Below are 14,322 nucleotides of genomic sequence, written 5' to 3' on the forward strand. Positions count from 1 at the left end.
TAAAATGAAAATATATATTTCTTTGTCTTTAATAATCACTTCTGTCTACAAACCAATCAATGTCAAGTAGAGATGCAGTAGGCATAGACGTAGCCCATGTAGGTGATGACAACAAGTCATACATAAGTCTTAGTACGCTCCTTAAATTAAAATGTGAGACCAAAAGTAACCAGATCAAATATATTCAATACAACTAAGAAATTAACCTTGGTTGTGGTCTTTGAACGAGGAACAGCTAGGGCAAAAAGCAAGACGAGTTAGTGGGGATGTAGCCAATGGAAAGAAAAGGCAGCGAAATTGAATGCCAAAAAACATGAATGTAAACAATGAAAGGAACAGAACTGGGGCTTTAATATTTAATGAGGAAGGACATGTATTCACCACAGGTATCCGGCCTCAAGGATTCACACACTGCATTTTAGTATGAAACTCTAAATGTAAAAAGAAAACTCCATTGAGCCCCTTCAAAGTTGGAAATTAATTTCAGTGACTGACCATATTTCCCCAAAGGTTTATTTTTCTTTTCATCTGCAGTGGTAAGCAATTTTCCTTCTAACAATGACTAAATTGACCATATGTGCTCACTTTTGTGTTATTATCAGTAAATCTGGGGTCCCCCCCCATCAGCTCTACAGCTTTTTAGCCTCCTTTCTGGACTTTTTGTTTTTTTTCCAGCCAGCAGATTTTCTTATCAACTTTGTTTGCAGCAGTGTCACCTGCCAGGCACCCAACAGCAGACAGACATAGTTAGCAACTCGCTGGTGAAGAAAAGTAACATTCAGCATCTGAGTCAAAACAGAGCCAAAGGAATAATTGACATATAATGTATATGCAACGCTATGAAAGGACGATGACTAATCTGTGTCCACTGACATTGACTCTGGACAATGTTGACAAATGTTGTATCCACTGTATGAAATGCAGAAACAGAAGATTTATAGATTTGTTTTCTTCTAATACAACATGATTTGTGATGTGTCGGGTTGAGTGTGCTTCGAAAAGGAAAACGCACATTCTTGTACTGTCACACTACGGCGATAAGTGGTTGTTAGCAAAGCACGGGGAAACAGTAAAATAGTAACCTGACCCCCCCCCCAAGTGCAGGGAAATGGAGGGGCTGCTGCTTGGATCACTCTTCAGATGAAAATCTAAAATAATCTTTTGGCTTCCTTTTTATTTGAATGCAGGGAGCATACACAGCCCGAGCACATTATTAGGAACACCATACTGATACTTGGAAGGGCCTCATCATTTTCTAAAAACAGCCTCAGTTCTTTGACACTGATTCCACAAGATTTTGGAAACTTTTTCAAAAATCATCTAAGTGGATTCACATCTGGTGACTGGAGAGATCACTGACATTCACTGAATTCACTGTCATGCTAATGAAACCGGTTTCAGCAGCATAATCCTGCTGGAAGTGGCCATTAGAGGATGGTAAACTGTGGCCATTAAGGGATGGAAATGGACAGAAATATATTAATATTATTAATGTCCTATGTCCTAAAGTTTAAAAGCAGAAGCCTCAGTAGAAATCCCAATTCATCAGACCATGCTATATTTTTCAGTCTTCAACTGTGCAGTGTTGGTGAGACTGCATCACTTCAGCCTCACATTTCTTGATGTTTTTTGTTTTCCTCACCATTCTGAGTAAAACTCTCGGGACTCATGAGTGATAATTTCAGATTCTGAAGTTTCAGAAATACTAAAACCTGACTATCTGACCCCAATAATCACATTTGAAGATCCAATATTCCCTTCAAATAATCACTAAGGTACCACCAGCTATTTCACAAGGCAAAGCAGATTAACGTTACTGTGAAACTTTCAGAGCTTTACACTATTATGCATGTCCACGTGGTTGTCTGAGAAGTTGTATTACTGTTTGTGTTGGAAGTAGACACATTGTGTGTGTAGGTGCTGGTGGTGTCATTTTCCCTGTCTGCTGCTACTGTATTTACCTTCGGAGGAATGCATCGATGTGCTGAATTTCACTGATCTCTGGGGTTGACTTGGAAAGCAACTTATGTTTTCTTCCTGTCTGTCTATCTGTCCACAGGGAGCACCAGGCGAGCCAGGTCTATCTATCATTGGACCAAGAGGACCTCCTGTAAGTATCTTCACATGTCCCTACACCTACTAAACCTCTTATCTTCAATTACTGCTGCCTGCCTGCATGCCAAAATATTTTATGGGCTACCATTTTAGTAGACTTCTGCTTAATGCATCAGCCTGTCTGACACTGACCGACATTTTTCATTTCTGTTGATTAAACCTGACAATTGGAGTGACTGAGTGACTTGTTCTTTCTAGACTTGAGCGGTTCTGGGCTCAGGTTTTAAACCGTCATAGTTCAAGATGGAAGAATTCACCACAAATGACGGAATAATACGTTTCTTTACAGACTGTAGAGACAGCAGCGTTGTGCAACTGGATTGGAGGTGTAATTTGGCCTTAAATTGGATCATTAGTCATGCTTGTTTTATCAGGAAGCAGAGTGAGAAACCTCATCCTGGTCCAACTGGGGTCAGTGTTCTTCATCAGGCACCAGGCCTCAATGGTTCCTCTTGTTATAACACAAAATCTTGGGAGGCAAAATTACTTAAGTTTTTGTTTTCAATTTCCGGGAAAATATTGCCTCCTAAGTTGCAGAATATGGCATAACCAAGGGCCCAGTCAACTTAAGTGGGGCACACATCTGTTTTTCTAATTGATGGCTATTACAATCTATACCTGTGTGTGCCCACACTTCCTGGATGGTAATAGGCATTTCTAATTAGTAACAGGCTGTGGAGGAAGCTCCGCACAGTAGGAGCCAAGTCTTGAACCTAGAGATCCAGTCAGTCCCTTACACTTAGAAGCTTGTTTACCACAGCAGATAAAACTGACATGAGGAACTCCAGTAGTGACCATAGATGAAACAACTCAGGTATTTCAACAGAGAGGTAAAAGGAACCAGAGGAATTGCCAAGTGCCCTGACTTCTTTGCCACATTGTCATCGGGTCATCAGGTTGGGTAGATCGGTGCAGAGATCATTTCCACTGAGAGACAGGTTTTCAACTTTACAGTTTGACTGTGGGCTGCAAACAGCAGCACACGTGTATGGTGTTTATTTGCATGTACACACTGATGTATTAAATGTATGCAGGGAACATTGTTAAAGGAAATGATTGTAGTTTTCAATACAAAATGCATTTCCATGCCAATTTGAAAGGAAAACCTTGACCTTAGAAACACTCTAGCTAAATATATTTAATTCATAAGCCTTTACAGAAGCTTTTTACCTTCACTGCATCTCGATTTCTCTATAAACATTTTTTAGTAAGTGGTTGTGAGTGATACTTTTTTACTTGACAAAATAAAACTTATGTCATGGTCGAGTGGATGGATCCTTGCCATTGAGAATTTACGAGACTCTAATTCCACAATTGTGTTGATCATGGAAGTTAATTCTCGATCTTATGATTTGCTCTTTGACAAGCTTTAGCATTTTTTCAAAAAGGCTGAACAGCGCTGGTATCTCCTTTCACTAACCTGCCTCCAACTGATTCTCCCACCATACATTTAAGAATGATAACAAACTCACTGATGCTTTTTCTGCTTCTGTATAGGGACAACCCGGAACAAGAGGCTTTCCAGGCTTTCCGGTGAGTCATCACTGTGATGTTTGTTGTGTTAATTCTGTAAATGATTACTTTCAATAGTTGAATTAATACGACGAAGCAAAGTCTGTTCATTCTGAGATTATTTTCTACATAAGAAAGTGGTCATTGGTCCAAGGCAAGAGTATAAGTAGTAGTAGCAGTAGTTTTTTATATTGTCAACATATATGTTAATATATATATATATTAATATTTAAGACAACCATCAGAAATGGTACAGAATAAATGATCTGTTATCTGCTCCGCTGCAGTGCTGCGTTTGTGATGTATTTGTGATGCAACCCCTGCTCTTCGTATCCTCTAATATCTCTCTCTCTCTTTTCTTTCATTCTAGGGTCCAATTGGTTTGGATGGCAAATCTGTGAGTTTCCTCTCAGCTGTCTGATAGTTAAACTAGTGGATAACTGAGTGTTCATTCAGTGGCCAGATTCCAGCTCCCTGTGGAGATAATGAGCAATAATTAAGCTAAGAATGATTATGGTTATTATTGTAATAAAATCTCTATTAGCGTCATTACTATTATTACAGGTTGTGGTTAAACATGTTATGGCCGTTTCTAAGAGTCTTTATAACAAAATAACTATATCAATCAAGTTATTTAGATTGAGATTAGTGATTTTATCCCCTGCACTCATTCTTGTTTTAATGTTTACACAGGGTCAGAACGGAGGGAAGGGAGACATGGTGAGCATTTCTTACATTCTTCAGAAGCTGAATTGCACTATAATATTATTACCAGCAGTGAAGCCCACATTTGAGCAGCTTTAGCCTTTGATGTAAAATTGCATTGAACCTTGTGTTGCTGTTAAACTCACTTTAGTTGCCTTTTTGAACTTTTGCGTTTGAGCCCCCCAAAGTCATGAAGAAAAGAATTTGTGTTCGGAGGAAAATGAATTCCTAAATTAATCTGTAAGACTGACTGCATTGCCGGTGTCTTTCAGGGTCAACGTGGTCCTAAGGGACAGCCGGTAAGTTTCTGAAGTCCGAATCTTAAATGTTGATCTGCCTTTTTTCTCCAGATTTATTTGAAAGCTAACTGTATAACCACATGTTTTTGCTTTATAGGGGGAACTTGGACCCAAAGGAGAGAAGGTGAGACATGGTTTTCAGTAGTTTCACAATTTGACCAATGACTAACTCACAGAGTTTACCAGCCTAGTTCAGATCATTCACTTTGGGGCATATTGAATATATCTGATGACATCACCATGACAGCATCAGGATGTGCCCTCCGACTATGGCCAAGCTCTTAAGCCTCAGAACATAGACTGTTTTCAAAGGCTGACCTGCACTTATCATAGCTGATCATCACCTGTAACATCTTTAGTATAAAAAAGGGCTGGGCAAGTTAACTCTTTTTGATCGAGTTAACTCAAGTGATGAGTTAACTCGATTGTTTATCCGCCAATTATTTTCTTTTTTCCTGTTCTGCAGCAGTCAGCAACAGACTTTCACAAAATAAAAGCCTGACTTTCACAATAAAACAATAAATAATCAAACCTGAGTTAATGCGAGATAAAATAATTAATCGAGTTAACTCATCACTTGAGTTAACTCAATTAAACGAGTTAACTTGCCCAGCCCTAGTATAAAACTATGACCACTTAGTATAAAGGTCTGTGGAAACATCTGATTTCTGATTGTAATTTGTTCTTCTGTTCTCTCCAGGGCGTATGTGGAGACTACACACACCGGGTAAGAACACTTTACGGTGCACTTCTTTCTCTCTCCCACTTCATCATCAATGTTTAAGGTAAAATTGAGAAATGGATACACCTATTGCATTGTAACTTGTTGTTTATAATGCCACAAGCTGAATCTGTTCTGTTGTCAACCCTTAAGTTTTAAACATTGTCTTTACAGAGGAGACAGAAAAGAAAAGTTGCAACAGGAGAAACCACTGCATAAGCTGGACAGACACATGTCTGCTAGCACAGTGATGTGTAGCACATGCGGAGCTCTGCAGCTCTTTGGCCCATGGACTCTGGGGTTTGGTTAGTTGAGAGGAAAAAAAAAAGGGCAATTACAGGCAGCACACAGTCAGACATGATAAGAGTCTGTGTGTGTGGTGGTGTTGGTGCCAAGAATGAGTCTCCTGTGTAAATGGGGATTTTTTAGATAGCTTAGTCCATTTCCAGCGTAATTCAACCTTTCGGTTATTAAACCACCACCATTATTAAAGCCCCTCAAAATAACAGTGTGATGCATGTTGGGATGTTTTTTTATGAGCTGTTATCAGTAATGCATCATTTTGTGATATACATCTCTGAACTGCAAATGCCTCAGGCCAGACAAATTTCAGAATGGGGAGTCCAGAGGAAGAAGGACCCAGAGAGGTTTGGGGGTTTGATGTTTTAAGCCTGGAAGAAAGTAAAGTTCCCTAACAAAGCCGAATACCTCTCGATTTTGTTTTTCATACACTTCTTTTCTCAGCCCCCTACAGCAGTTTTATGGGAGGTCCAGGCCCTGTGTGTGCTCACACTCCAGGCCTCAATCATGTAGAAATACCCATGGGGGTTGGGGGTGGTGGTTACTGTTGGTGAAGGTAAAGGTTCAGTGTTTGGAGAGTTTGCCTTTCAAGACAAAGCCAGCAAGAAGAAAGAAAAACTCATTTTATGACATTTGTTTACAGGAATGATTCAGTATTTTTAGGAAAACACTTTTCTCTCTCTAAGACAGTGAGATGAGAGGAATGATTTCAATATTTGCATACCTCAGTGAGCACAGTGCTGCACTCAGGTTGTGCTCAGCTTAGCCTACAGCATGGAGACTGGAAGCAGTGGGAATAGTTTCTTGACTAATCATGGTGTATTTCTCTCTATAAAACAGGTTCACCAAGCATTACCTTCAAGTTTACCAACTCACTTAATTTTATTTTACAGTTCCTTTCATATATACGAGAAATAAAAAATTCCGCCATGCAAAAAGCTAGTATAGCTGTATCTTCCAGTCTCCATGCTATGCTAGGCTACGCACATTCGGACTCTAGCTCTGTGCTTAACATCTCACTCTCTGAAAGAAAATACAACTTTTGAGCTATTCATTTAAACTGAAATCATTTTAAAGGTTCAATGTTTGGGATTAAGCGACATTTAGTGGAGAGCTTGCAGCGTGTACACAACTAATCGCTGCTTCTCCCTTCACCCGGAGCTTCCAACATGTAGGAGAACCTTTGGTGGCCTTCGTGTGACCTAGAAATGCAAAAGGCATCATTCTGCATATTTAATAAAAATGTTCCCAATAGATCCACTAAATCCTACACTGAACCTTTAAACTCAAACTGGATATTTTTTCGTGTGGCTGGACTATGACTCGTTTCCCAGCACTGACTGAAATGACCACTTCCTTGGTGTGTAGGACCTCTTTGTGCAGGATCTTCCATTGAAAACCCTGGCTGCCTTGCGCTCCAGTCAGTCTCTGATGTTAAAGGTTTGTGGGTGCCTCCACACCCTGATAGATAACCCTGAGCTGAGGTGTCACCAAGTCGTGCCGCAAAGAGAGCCAGTGCCCCAGAGCCAAGGCTCTCCTCATCCCTCTGCTCTCCACACACAGGAAAACACAGAAAACATAAATGTCATAACAAGGTTGTCGGAAACAATTTTCCAAGTGACAATTTCATAAAAGAGACAATAGCTCTTTAAATTGTTACCGGAATTAAGGTTAATTGTATATAAGCTATAGCTGAAGCACAGCGATGCCAATATTAAAATCTAATTTTCATTAAAAGAAATCCATTTGTGTGCTCATGATGTGATAACAAAAGTGACAATTGAATTTTCAGGTCATTTTGAAAGTTAATTTGAAATTAATGATAATGATTATGGATGTGTGGGATTTATCTTTCCCTGTAATTAATTCTTTTGAAAAAAATTTACTGAATTAAAATCAAACAGAAAAGACAATGGGCTGAAAAACAAATGTAGTGCAAGTTGAAATTGCAGTTATTGTTCTTGTAATATAACAGCATCTGCATAAATTTCATCTCATAAAATTTAAAAAGCACAAATGGAAAATAAAATCTCTTTATATTATTATATTATATATTAATATTGGCAGCTCTTTACTTTTATATTCTCAATCCTGAGCCCAGGTTGGTGTCCGATAGCTGGAAATGGGACAAAGCCGCGCACTTGCCTACTTTTACTACATTCATACCCATACTTATAATTACTCATAACATGCTGTATATATTTCCATAGAAATAATGCTGTTTTTTTTACAGCTGATCGTCCCAAAGATTACACAGTTGATCTGACAATGGCAAAAGAATTGAGAACGTAACCGAATGGTAGAAATAAATTGATGTCAAGTCAAAAATTGGGCAAAGAAGTTACAGTACGTTAGTTAAACAGCATTATAGAAATTGTGGAAATATGTACACTATGTGAAAAGTAGGCACGTTGCATGCAGCTGGTTCTACTTGGTGTCAGTGGGTATACTTGTATGTGGCTGTCAGCGGGATCTCACCTGTACCACCCTCTCCTAAACTTGTATCTGATTATGCTGGTCATCTCAACAGAAGCGGCGTATTGTACAGCCCTGTGTTGGACAGTTGGCCACAGTAAGTCTGGATGTGAACTGTTAACTATGCAGCTGTACTCTCTTTGTGGCAAGACAGGCGCCCACCTCTGCTCCGCTGCAATCTACGGGCCTGGTGAACTGTTGGGGACATTGATGCTCTAAAATCCTCAACGAGGGATGTTTGATTTGCAAACAACAGAAATTAGATTGCATTCACATTTTTTATCACAATACATCAACCATCCCGTTTGCCACTCCAGGCCCATAGTTTGCTGTGCCGGTGCCTCATTTTTGTTCTCTCTTTCTTCAACCTTGTTTCCTTTTTCTCTCCTTTGCCGTCCCATTTTCTTGCTTTTCACTCTCATGTTCTATTTCTCTTTTTCCTCCACAACCCCCCCTCCTTCCATCATTCACCTGGTTCTACCCTGTTTCCTTTCTCTGGCCTCCTGGTGACCTTTGACTGGTGACCTTTTTGCACTGGTGGCCACCTGTGCTTTGTGACTCCCCCTCAGCAGATGTTGCCCATCACCGTGCGAAACATGCCCCCAATAAGCCCTCTAATCTTAAAACGCCTCAAGGTACAATTCTCTCTGCCCCTACTTGCCCTCTATTCTCTGTCCGCCCTGTAGATGCCAACCGCCGTCATCTGTTGCCACAACTTCCCCGACCCCTTCCACCATCATGCTGTAATTAACCAACTTTTGGCTGCTACTGCTTTTGAATGTTGAGTCTTACTAAAGTGAAAAGGATTTGTCTTTTATGGATGCGTGGCAAGTTATCATACAAAAAAGCCTTATTTTCCTGGTCTCAGGCAAAAAATGTAAAAAAATAATCTAATGTACAATGGAACAAAAAATTATATTCTTAGTCTTTTATGGAACACTGCACTGACTTTAATTCAATAAAAAGACAGGACTCAGACAAAACTAAGTAGATATAGGCTATGTCCTTGTTTCAGCTCCAAAATGCTACGTATCTCATTCCTTCTTCATGATTTAAACTTCATATGCCCGAAGTTTGTAACTTAAGCTTCCTGTTTCATGAGCTGAGTAGGTCTCTGTGTGGTTAATAAACTGACGTTAATGGCCCTCTAACCATGTGGTCGTAATCTGCAGATAGGGAAGGGAAGTTGGACACACACTATTAACCTTCTGAAAAATAAGTGTATTTTCATCCTTATTTTTCTCAAATTATGTTTGAGATAAAGTCAACCTAGATGGGTATAATACAGCCAAAATTGGTACACCCCTGTGCAATATCTCTCAAATATTTTTATTTAATAAAACCAACTTTCAACTTGTTTTATCTTATCAGACTTGTAAAGGGTTTAGTACCAGTCAGGGGTGAGTTGGCAACCAACTGAAACTATGTGTGTAGGAGAACCTATGTAAGGTTAAATCTAAAATGTTTGCTCTCAGTGTTGTCTGAAGTGCTAGTGCAGGGTTGGTTTACTCTGGGCTACTTCAGCTACATGGTAGGGCGCCATGTTGGCTCCTGTGGAAGAGATTCTATATGAGAGTGAAATAGCTCATTCTTAGATAAGGAAAACATTGCAATTCTCAGTTTTAGGTAATTATGCACTAATCTAAACTGAACTAAACTAAAATTTTGAATATTCTCTTAAAATTATATTAAAAGATTCCTCAAATCCAACGGGTCCTTTGAAAATAAGCAGGTTAGCTACAGCAAATCAAAAAATATTGGTCCCAAACAAGATCATAAAATAATCTGTAGGCCCCACAGTTGTGTCATTTTAGGCCTGAGTCTCCATGTCTCCACCTGGCGAGGAACTCACTGCAGTGAGAATTCAAACTGTGAGACCCAGATGAAAGAGGAGCATCAGCAGGCGAGTGGGCAGCAGTTATTAGGAGGTGAAGGATGTTTGGGAAGAGCCAAACAACAAAATGAACTTAACTTAACTTGACATTTAAAAAAAAAGATTAGTAAGTGCTTCTGACTTGGCACAAGGATTGTCTGTGGAAATTAGAGTTTCTCTGACTGATGACTCAATATGGAAGACATTGAATTATGTCAACTTTAAGGTTAGCGTCCAAAAAGAAAACCATTACTCACAAAACTGCAAGATTCAACCTTGTCATAGTACAGTAAGAGAAGCCTGATGGATGTTGGCAGAACATTCTTGGGTCAGATTAAACCACAAGGAATTGGTTTGAATCAGATGAGGCCCAGAATATTTGGCTTGGACCTGGGCAGGATTTCTATAGTGACTGCACAGTACTCACCATGAAACATGGAGAGGAGGGTGTGCTGTTGTGGGTCAGCAAGAGTGAAAAAAGATGTACGGGAAGTGATAGAGTAGGTTTGTATAATAGATTACTGAATTAAAAGATGACTTCCAGACTCAAGGACCTTGGTAGAAGAAGGGATTTTCCAACATGACAATGATCCAAAATAAACTGCAAAAATCTACCAACCTAAATCCATTAGTAAATCCTTGTTTTGAATACTTTAAAGAAAAAGGTAGAGCCAAGGCAATGGTTGAACGTTTCTCCAGAGAATTGTACAACACTGGTATCTATGCCAAGGAGGATTCAGTCTGTCATCACAGATAATGCTAATAATTCAAAACATATTTAAAAAGAAACAATCAATCTCGGGCTGTATTGACCTGCGTTGCATAAGAATGTAGTATGGATCTTTCATCATAATTTAATTTTGATTCTGGGCTTTGGCTACAAACCAGTAAAATTGTATTAAGTTCAGGATTCGTAATTTCTTAACATTACAGTGATATTTACCAGGGGTGTACTACATTTTTGATGTGTACTGAATGGCCTCTAAGAAAAGCCCAACATGTCCAGAGACATAAATCATATCTGGAGACATTCTGCACCGCAGTATAGGGGAGGAAAGATAAAATATGGAGCCAATGTAGATGGATATGTTCTACATTATAGGAGAATAGAAGCTTGGCAACGTATTCTCCTCCTGAGCTGCTGTACGTGTGTGTTCTCCTTCAGTTACAAAGTGATTGCTGAGTGACTGAAGTAAGCCTAGCACTTGGTGTTTTGTCTAAGCTGGACCACATGTGAAAATAAATCATGCAGTATACAGCATCATGCATTAAATCTTGTGCCAAACTCATTGCCCTGTATGACAATTGATACTTCCATACAGGGAAAATATTAAACCAGTTGCAATCAGGAAATTAGATTTTATAAATTGTAAAAGAAGAATGAAACACAAAATAATTTCAGGTTTCAGGATGTGTAGCAGCCTGACAGATTTATTTGAGCCGGTGAGGTGTGTTTATTCTTTTCATATCCTGTGCTCATTGTAAATTTCCTTTATTTGATTTTGTTTAGTCTTGGTTTTGGTTTGAGATAATTCCCAATGTGCTCGCTGTCAGTGGAGACTCCTCAGAATAACCACACACAAAATAGCTGTCTATTACCAAGAAACCACAGGAAATATCAATGTCCCACTCAAACCTATCTCTTTCAAATGTAAATAATAAAAACTTTCTCTTGTGATTTAATTATAACTAAGGCTAAAGGAAACTCGTATTTGCTCAAGTAACCCTTAGCACAAGGTCTTAGAAACCAAATAGAAGTTGCTCAGGTGTAATCATTGGACCTAAAGTACCAAACTTTGTAACATAATGGCGGAAACTACATGTCTGTGTTCATACCCTGTAATGATCCATCGTTTCTCAAAGTTTTGAAAGCAGTTTTACGCCCACAGTCACAGACAGATGATTTGTCTGGTCCTGAATCTTGGGATCCAGACCAGGCTCCCGGGGATGCCTGGGGTACTGAGGGTACTTTGTCCCCATTTATTGAAAAGGCATCAAAGTCAGTAAAAGGCTCCCATAACCACAAATATTCCTCAATGTATGACTGAATTTCCGTACTTAAGGTCAAATCATTTCCAGTCTGGGACCAGCTTTGGTCTTAAAATCAAAGACACCTAATGTATTTTTCTGGTGTCCTCTCACCCAGGGAATTATCTAAGAACCTGTAACAAGGCTCCATGATCACATCCAGACACCTGAACAAGTTACATTTCATGAAGTGCATGGAATATGCTCAAAGTACCACAGAATCTAATAAGAGAACCTCGAGATTACAATATAATATCACAGAGACAAGTCAATTGCCAAGATCGTCGATGCTCAAGCATTAAACCACTTGCCTTGCTCCCCATCTAACTATTCCTCTTTGCATCTCCGCCCCTGCTGCATTGATTTGGATTGTAGTGTGATGTTGTTGTGTTGGCATGGCCAGTGTGGTAAGGCTCTTTCCAACATGGCAGGTTGTAACTCAAGGTCTCTCAGCAGGGCGAGCCTGGAGCGCAGGGACCCCCAGGACTTCCAGGACCCCCTGGACCCCCAGGCTTGATTGGAACTGGTGGCACACCGGTAAGTCCCACTACTTATACACCTGTTAATTTTCAATCTTACAAAACATCTCAGCTTTTTGCCCCAAAAGTAATTTGATGTGTTAGTTTACCTTGAAGCTGTTGTGGCACATGATTTGTTATATAACAATCTGGGAGGGCTTTGTTGGAAACTGATGCAAAAAAGGCAGGTCCCTGTCTATCATGTTGCCAAAGTCAGCTGGGAGACCAAAAATAGTCTCTTCTTTCAAAGAAGAGATCCAGTTCTGATTTAACTGATGCAATAGAAGCATCTCTGCAAAACCCAGTTCCTTTACAACAATGTAAAGGATCGTTTCTTGCTGTTCTCACATCGTAGACAAGGCTACGGTCCAAATCATTTTGGTTCAGCAAATAGCAAATAACTTGGAGCCTTAAAAGAAACCGACCTTCTTGCTATTGGTGATTTGATTTCAGTGATGGAGTTCAATCAACCAGGCACACATTCCTTAATACTTAATGTTTCGGGCTTTGTTTCACACCTGGGGATTATGCATTATCAGTTTGCAGTCTTACAAATAGTATTCACATCCACATCCAAATCAAAGCTACACCATCGAACAATGTTCCACTATATGTGTTTGTTAAACATGCAAAAGTGCCTGAAAAACCTTTAATGCAACATGTAAAACCAATATTACAGCATTATGATAAATAAACTCAGACTGCTCCCAGAAAAGTGAAAACATAGTAAGAATACTACAAGTACAGTTTCAGTCAGAACAGGGACCTACAGTCTGAACATGCTGTTAATAAATCGGCTATTAAACAGCTGACTATGTTTTCATGTCTCCACCTAAGAACCTCAACATTTTCACTTTGACAACCATGGGAGATGTTGATTTTTATGAAAGAAAAAGGCTCTTCAATTTCCTATTGTGCTAGTTTAAGGTCATTACCTTAGTGAATATTTTCAGTCTTCAGTCTCAGTCTTATTATTTGCACAAAATTGTTGCAAATGTTAACTGCACTATGCAACTGCTATCACAGTTAGTTTTGTAGAATACATGTGAAGAACTGTTGCTCTTGTCATACAGGGTAAACCCGGTGAGCCAGGCAAACCAGGAAAAGACCCAAGGGTAAGTCTGGTTCAGTGACTTTTCCACCTATATTTTTCCAGAACCTTCTCATTAGGAAAAGTTTGTTTATATGACATTTATCTTATATCTATGTTCTTTCTGCAGCTCATACCAGGACTGAAGGTAAACCAATTTCTCCTCTTTTCCAAACTGTGAAATTGCAGTTCTGAAAAACTACATTAGCATCACTGTGCCTTCTCAAGATGACTCACACACACAAACACACTCGGGCCCAAATAAAACAGGCCACAAGAAACAGGGCTCAAGTCAAAATGTTTTCACTTGGTCTCTATTTCTTTGGATAGGATGAGTGGATCTTCACATGACAAATCAACTGTCACAAATTATTGAAAAGAGCAATGTAGATTTTACATTGTTTAGAGCTGAATCTCAGTTGTTCTCACCATAATAGATTTAAGCATGAGCAGTAAAAGCTGAACAACCACACAAGCATTTAGGTGAAAACATGGCTTTGTAGGTCACAAACCAAGCCTGAATTTCTGTACCTATCTGTGTCCCCATTTGTATTTGTCAATGTACATTTGCATTTGTCACACTTGCTAGATATGTACTTATGTTTACACTGTGTTTTATCCATCCAGGGTGAGCCAGGTGTTCCAGGGCATAAGGTGAGCTGCCTTATGTATTTATGTACAGTAGC

The 14,322-nt window shown here is 39.4% G+C and overlaps 1 protein-coding gene across 1 annotated transcript in view; it reads left to right on the plus strand.

Annotated features, from left to right (window-relative positions):
- The window catches only part of col13a1 (collagen, type XIII, alpha 1), a 53,808-nt gene that overhangs the window by 12,093 nt on the left and 27,393 nt on the right, over window positions 1-14,322 (plus strand). The window contains exons 5-16 of the mRNA XM_061087149.1: window positions 2,060-2,110; window positions 3,613-3,648; window positions 3,998-4,024; window positions 4,321-4,347; window positions 4,605-4,631; window positions 4,729-4,755; window positions 5,332-5,358; window positions 7,021-7,092; window positions 12,485-12,565; window positions 13,620-13,661; window positions 13,767-13,784; window positions 14,264-14,290. Of these exons, the coding sequence (XP_060943132.1) occupies window positions 2,060-2,110; window positions 3,613-3,648; window positions 3,998-4,024; window positions 4,321-4,347; window positions 4,605-4,631; window positions 4,729-4,755; window positions 5,332-5,358; window positions 7,021-7,092; window positions 12,485-12,565; window positions 13,620-13,661; window positions 13,767-13,784; window positions 14,264-14,290 (462 nt within the window). The remainder of the gene's footprint in view (window positions 1-2,059; window positions 2,111-3,612; window positions 3,649-3,997; window positions 4,025-4,320; window positions 4,348-4,604; window positions 4,632-4,728; window positions 4,756-5,331; window positions 5,359-7,020; window positions 7,093-12,484; window positions 12,566-13,619; window positions 13,662-13,766; window positions 13,785-14,263; window positions 14,291-14,322) is intronic.

Source organism: Limanda limanda, chromosome 15 (genome assembly GCF_963576545.1).
Source record: "Limanda limanda chromosome 15, fLimLim1.1, whole genome shotgun sequence".
NCBI lineage: Eukaryota > Metazoa > Chordata > Actinopteri > Pleuronectiformes > Pleuronectidae > Limanda > Limanda limanda.